Below are 7,523 nucleotides of genomic sequence, written 5' to 3' on the forward strand. Positions count from 1 at the left end.
TTAATCAAGAATAAAGGATATTATATAAGTAATGAGGAATCTGGAGGAATATTTTATTGGGTCAAAATTCATAGTTGAAACAAAAAAGAAGCCTGAATTAAGCAGTTATTTTAAAAAGTTATTTAAACCCATTGTTTTAAGGAGGGTGCATGCATTTTAAGCTAACTGTAATCATTTAATTAGGTACAAAAAAATGAGAACATCTATTTATGTCTTTTAACATTAAATGACAAGTAAGTTTTGTTATTATTTACTACACAGATTATTTTAGGTATTCAATTAATCTGTGTGTTGCCTGGTCATGATATATGGCATTTAAAGTTTCTGGAGAAGATGTGAGCAACCAAAGACAGAGGGGGATCAAAAGCAGTTCTCTTCAAGGTCATTTGCTTTGAACAAATTGTCATTCAATAAACAGCTGTCTCTCTGTATAATAGCTGAGGTGTGCTAAAGTGAAGGAGAGGGAATGCTTAAAGATTATATTATCTCATGTTAGCTCAATTCATCCTCCACAACTTCATTAGGGCTTTAAAAATGTTTCTGTGAATAAACCTTGGATTGAAGATCATTCTTGTTTTTAAAATTCATGTAAATGATTATAAAATGACAGAATTGATCATTATACCCACAATATGAACTTTTCCTTAGCTAAATCACAAAGTATTAATAAAAGAACAATGAGATACATAACTGACAAATACAAGATACAGTAAACTGGCCAAAATATTTAAAGTTAAGAAAAATTATTTCACAACATGGATTTACTTCCATCTTTATTAACAGTGAAAGTGACAATACATATTGTACCTTGATAAATTAGCTAGTCATCAAAATTAGTAAAACACCAAAAACTAAATATATAAAACATAAAATAAACCTCTACAATTTTATTTGCAATATTAATAGTCAATGATAACCAATGGAAGGCTTTAAATTTTAACGAAATGTAGTAAAAAGTGTTTCCGTTTCTTACTAATACCAAAAGAACAAAAGCCACATTCCACAGAGAAATTACTTGTATTTTCTGCCATTCTATAAAAATGACTAAGATGAGCAGTATGACAATAAATAAAATATATTCCTTATCAGCAAATGCTATTGAAAAGCACACAGAAACTATTTCTATTATCTGCAAATTAAGTGATAGAATAAATTATATCTTGGGAGGAGTTTTACCTTATATGAGTTGAAAGATTTTAACACTTGTACATAAAAATTCTCATCAATAATACTGACTCATAATAAAAGCTAGTCTATGACAAAAATCTACATTAAGCCCTTGGTTGAATAGTGAATTTGACTGGAATTAAATAAGAACTTGCAGATAAGATACAGATATGTCAACCAATTCGAAAGTTACTCATGACATTGTTGGCAAGTTATTGAAACAGACTGTGAAGGCTGCTGTGCAAAGTACATTAGGATGATCAATATGATAAACTGTATAAAAGTAAACTCTTAGAATAATTTACTGTAAGATTTTATAGTAAAAAGGGCAATGACAATGAAAATATATTTTGCCATATAAATATTCTCTGAAACTCTCATAGCAAGGTAAATAAATTTTTAAAAAATTAGTATTTTAATGACCATAAAACAGTTAGTTGTAACATTAACGTATAATATGAAATTTGAAGTAATTTAATGTGAATTATTCTTAGTATATCTTTACAATTTTCTATTTCTAAATATATTAATGTGCACATAATATGCACTTTTAGGAGTAATTGTGTAACATGTATAGATCAATTTTTCTATTAAAGATGTAATGGTCATAAAGGTCTAGAGATTATTTATCTGAAATGATACCATAAAATGGTTAGAAGGAAGCTAAGAATGTAGTTTGGGAATAATGTGAGGAAAAGGAAGTGTCCATTAAATCAAAGCTGTCTGTACTTATTATATCACAAAACCCCAATACTCTCATGACTATTTTAATCATTCCAATACTCAAGGAAAGCAAAGCATATTACAGGACCAGAAATTAAGAGTGAACATCTCTCCTGGTTATGCTATCACAGCAGCCCCAATGTTGTAACTACTCCCACTGAAATTTGGATTCCCAGAGCTCCAAAAAATCTGCCTCCAAACTGGTTCACATCTTTATAAAAAGATGTGAACAGTATCCAGAATCACATGAAGGGCATCACAGAGAGTGAACATTAGATTTATAATTTCAAATAACGTCTTGAACACATATTGTTTCTCATAATGCACCTTTACAGCAAGTAAGTGAAAACATTATAGAGGATTAATTCATTACAAATTTAGTATACTGAAGATGGTATTTTAATTAATTCTGTGTTGACTGGAAGGAAAATACTATGGTTTTCAAGACATGGAATTACATACTTATTTTACAATGGACTATAATCAACAATTTCCATGAAAATTGAAAAGGTATATGCTCTCAAAATGATATTGCAAATAATTTTGGTGGTATATGGTAAATGATTAAGAATAATGAATAAAATTAAGAAACATAAATTCCTGAGCATCCAGATAATTCATACTATCATTGAAAATAGTGGAAAAGCTAGAAACTCATATTATTTTTTGTAGTATAGTGATAGATTTCTTTTAATAAATTTCAGGTATACCCAGGACATATAAATAAGAATAGCATGATTACAGTTGGAAAAGAAGCTGACAAGGGAGAATTAATGAACTAGATATTTAGGTATTTAGAACTAGATATTTAGAAAATCACTGTTTGAAACTTATGGTTATTCCATATATACATAGGGCATTTTAAAGAATAAAGACAAATAAGCTCTTACAGGATGTTCATATTCAGGAGAATGAAGGAAAAAGTGAATACTTCAGGAATCTCATTATGAATATTCAAAATAGTAATAATAATCAAGAAAACTATTTAACAAAATAGAGAAGAGCAAGCTTCCAAATAGATGTCATTCAAAACCATAAATTTAAATAGGAGACTTTAAGAAAAGTTTAAAGCTAGATTGTACTGGATTGCAGTGTGACAATAATTGTCTCCTGGTAAAATAAATTTGAGGACAAGCAGCTGGACAGTACTAGAAAACCCTATTTAAAAACACTAAATTAAAATATTAAAGATAATTTTAATTTAATAATAAAAGCAAAAATACATAATAGTTTTATCGAATATAATCACCTTATATAAAATCACCCATTTAATACACATTTTAATGATTATTATTCTATTCACATAGCTATGCAAGGATCACCACAATCTTATTTTACACAATCTTATTTTAAATCATTTTCACCACTGCAAAAAGAAAACTCACGCCCATCTCCAATCGATCCTCAGCTGAAGGGCCACTAATATGAGTTCTTTTTTCAAAGATTTGCTTTTTCTAGACATTTAATATAAGTGAAGTTACAAAGCATATAGTCTTTTGTGTCCAGCTTCTTTTATTAAGCATATTTTTCGATTTCATCTGTATTTTCAGATAAATATGTATAGTTTTAGAAAAAGGTGAAATTAGTCAAGGTAGAAATAATGCTTAGTTTATTTAAATGTCTATAATGAAAATGGGAGAACATATTTATTTGAGTTAGTTTTGCTTATAGTGTTTGTTGTTCAGCTGCTAAGTTGTGTCTGACTCTTGCGACCCTGTCACACACAGCACACAGGGCTCCCCTGTCCTTCACTATCTCCTAAAGTTTGCTCAGATTCATGTCCATTGATTTGGTGATACTATTTAACCATCTCATCCTCTGCTACCCCCTTCTTTTTTTGTTATATTGAGTAATTTATGTCTTATACACACATGAGCAAGAGTAGAAATATTTATTTTCCACAATTTACTAAAACAAGTCTTGACTCCTTCCTTTCCTAATAGAGATTTATATGGAAAAGTCTCAGGGTTATATAAGATTTATATGAGTGACTCAGATTCAACACATGCCCTCTCTGTGCCCATTCTGTGTCCAGCCATTAGCTTATACGTACACCATCTCACCTAATAATCACTACATTTCCTCAGGGTGGTCCTACCTCTAAGACTTGGGAAAATTTAATTAATTATGGGAGTCGATTTTTCATTTACTAAAGAGAACAACTAATTACAAAGTTCCATCCTAACTCTAATATACTGTGATTTTGTCTTCAAATTCCTGCAAAGCGCATCATAAATTGAGTAAAGGTAACTAACACAAAATGTGCAATTATTTAAGAGGAAGACAATTTTCTTCATTGATAGGATTTTTGTCTAACCTATATGATAACTTATTTCTTTTCATTTGCATAGTCTTTTTACCTTCATAATATAGAAGCAGGTATACTAAGTGCAGAACCAAATAAATATTTTCCGAAAGCTTGCTTAAAAGTGAAAGAGAGGAATAAGAGACAGAAATGCAGGGAAAGTCATCAACACAGTAAATTCCAGCTTTCCCTCTGAAATAAAAGGCCAAAATAAATCTTTCTTAATCAATTATGTTTAACTAAATTAATTTCATTTGCATGTTGTTCTGTTTTTACTTTATTGTGGGAAATAAAATTCAAGGGTATTGGTTCCCAAATTATAGCTGGCATATTCATTATTTTCTAACAGTTATCAAGCCATGTCACTTCCCCAGAGTGCATGCAGTTATTGCAATTTCTGTCACAAAAGTCTCAACAGCAATATTTCTGGTCACTCTCATGATAGTCATGTAACACAGTCGTTATAGAAGGCATGGTGTGGAGACTGTCCTCTGCATGCCCCTCCAGGCCCGCAGTACACCATTTAGCATCCACTCTGTACACTCCTGGAGGATGACCTACAGGAACTACATCATTTTTCACTTTTATTTCCCCTAGTTTGTAGACACTGACTATTTCTTAAAAATATAGGAGGTAGGATAACAATTGAGATAATTAAGGTTGTATAATGGTGATAAGAAGTTTTGACAAAAGACTGAGCAGAGCTGAAAACAAGGAGAGATTTATAGGTCATTGGAAAACAAATATTTCCTAAGCATCTCTAAAACTTAATTCAGTCACTTTTCCAAATACACCACTCTTTCTACTCACTGTTATCAATTCTTCTTATAAATCTTCAGTCTTTATGCCTTGTCCTTTTTATTTACTGACCATGAATACTTTTTTTTTTTAATGATTTGAAGATAAATAACAAGCAAGCTTGAAGCTGTGTCTTAAAAGTGACACTTGGAATTGGTTGCCAATTTAAAAAAATCTTACAACATTTTTCACAAATCATGTGCTAAATTAAACATTTTGTTACATGTCTCATTGCTAATTTTTGTTTGACAGTTAATCTCTAGATGGTAAACTCCTGAGATACCAGGTTCTGATTCTTTTTGTATAAGAAAAAAAAGTGCAGTTAATTACCTAGAAGGATTACAAATACTTGTTGAATCATATCTGTTATGCTCATATAAATCGAACATATTAATTCAATCAATATTTAATAATCTGACCATAAATATACATTCCTTTATGTTTGGAGGAAATATGGTGTTTTGCTATAAGCCCAGATACTGGTGTGAGTAAGTCATTTAAAACATCTATGCCAAGTTTCCTTTAATACAAAATTAGGATAATTATAATAATGGGATTGTTATGCCCATAACAGTAAAGCTTGTTAACATATGTGAAATACAACACAGCTTATCACGTAGTGATCATATAATTATAACTAATTTTGATCACTCTACATCCTAAGAATGAAATCTAAAAAGCTCAGCAAAGAAAATTTAGTGTGATATATTGCAACCAAAGCAATATCTATACATTAGGATTGAATCATTTCACTATTTACTTCTAAACCACAACATACCAAAAGTTTGCACACAACACACAAACTTTTCACTGTGAACAATGATGATAAAAGGATTTGGGAAAACATCTCCAATTAAGATCTGAGATTTAAGACTATCTATTCTCATAGCACCAATAGTTACTCATCAAATAGAAATCAAAAAATGTTGGTGTTTTTGTTGAAGTTCATTTGATAAGTCATGTTTGACTCTGCGACCCCATGTCAGTGCTAACTGTGGCTTTTGAAAAAATTCTCTTTGCATATAAAGAACATCTAGAATCTTCCTGAGTTGAGTAAATGGATCTGAAAAATGGATCTGTAGTGACTGAGTTTATTTTACAAGGATTTTCTGCAGGATGGGGACTTCAGATTGTCTTCTTCGTGACATTCTCCTTGATCTATGGGGCTACTGTGCTGGGAAACGCTCTCATTATGGTCACAGTGACATGCAATCCCACCCTTCATTCTCCCATGTACTTCCTCCTTGGAAACCTCTCCTTTTTGGACATGTGTCTCTCCTCGGTCACCACACCCAAGATGATCAGAGACTTGCTCACTGAACACAAGACCATCTCTATAAGGGGATGCACGGCTCAGATGTTCTTTATGCACTTGTTTGGAGGTGCTGAGATGACTCTGCTGGTAGCCATGGCTTTTGACAGATATGTGGCCGTATGTAAACCCCTGCACTACAGGAAAATCATGAACCACAGGTTGCTGAACGGGTTTGTTGTACTCTCATGGACAATTGGTTTTACACACACCATGAGTCAGATGGTATTAACTGTAAACCTGCCTTTCTGTGGCCCCCGCGTCATAGACAGTATATTCTGTGACCTTCCCCTTGTGATTAAGCTTGCGTGTGTAGAGACATACACCCTGGAACTATTTGTCATTGCTGACAGCGGGCTGTTGTCCCTCATGTGTTTCCTCCTCCTGCTTGTCTCCTACACGGTCATCCTGGCCACTGTGCAACGAAGATCATCTGGAGGGCTCTCCAAAGCTCTGTCCACACTGTCTGCCCACATCACTGTGGTCAGTCTGTTCTTTGGGCCGTGTATCTTCATCTATGCCTGGCCTTTCAAGAGTTTTGCCAGAAATAAAGTGCTTGCTGTATTTTACACTGTTATCACACCCTTATTGAATCCTATTATTTACACCTTGAGAAATCAGAAAATGCAAGAGGCCATGAAAAAATTAAGGTTCCAAAATGTTAGCTCCACATAGAACTTTTAGATTTTAGAACTGTGTAAGTAATCCAGCTTTCAAATATAATGCAAATATAATGCAAATATAATTTGAATATATATGCAATACATGGTTTTACTCTTTTATTTTAGAATCATAACTGATGCTTAAAAATTAATGATATATTTTAAATTTATACAGTGCTGTTATAACATATGATAATTCGTGATCTCAGCAAAACAGACATATAAAAATCATTAAATACTTTATGATACAGGCAATATATTTGTTAGTGAAGAAATAAATATGAAAACACAGTGATTATTGTTAAGAGATTACTTCAATTAAAATGGGTTGTTAATGACAGTCATAATACTATCATTTATTCTCAGTCATTTATACAAATGACAGTCATTTATATTATCATTAAATGAGACACCCTGAACAAATTATTGAAAGAATTTGAACCAATGAGAGAAAATGTAAGAATAAAAAATTATATTTGACAGCATCATAAATATGAAATGCTAGACTGAACATAATAGGCTGAAGGAAAAAACAAATAGAAGGGCAATTTCAATA

The 7,523-nt window shown here is 31.8% G+C and overlaps 1 protein-coding gene across 1 annotated transcript; it reads left to right on the top strand.

Moving 5' to 3' along the window:
* Positions 1-6,029: 6,029 nt before the first annotated feature.
* Positions 6,030-6,980, top strand: LOC128054064 (olfactory receptor 4L1-like). The gene has a single exon (XM_052646624.1). It carries the CDS (start codon positions 6,051-6,053, stop codon positions 6,978-6,980), a length of 930 nt encoding a protein of 309 aa, XP_052502584.1. The 5' UTR covers positions 6,030-6,050.
* Positions 6,981-7,523: the final 543 nt, after the last annotated feature.

The sequence above is a fragment of the Budorcas taxicolor genome, chromosome 10, assembly GCF_023091745.1.
Source record: "Budorcas taxicolor isolate Tak-1 chromosome 10, Takin1.1, whole genome shotgun sequence".
In the NCBI taxonomy this organism is placed as follows: Eukaryota; Metazoa; Chordata; class Mammalia; order Artiodactyla; family Bovidae; genus Budorcas; species Budorcas taxicolor.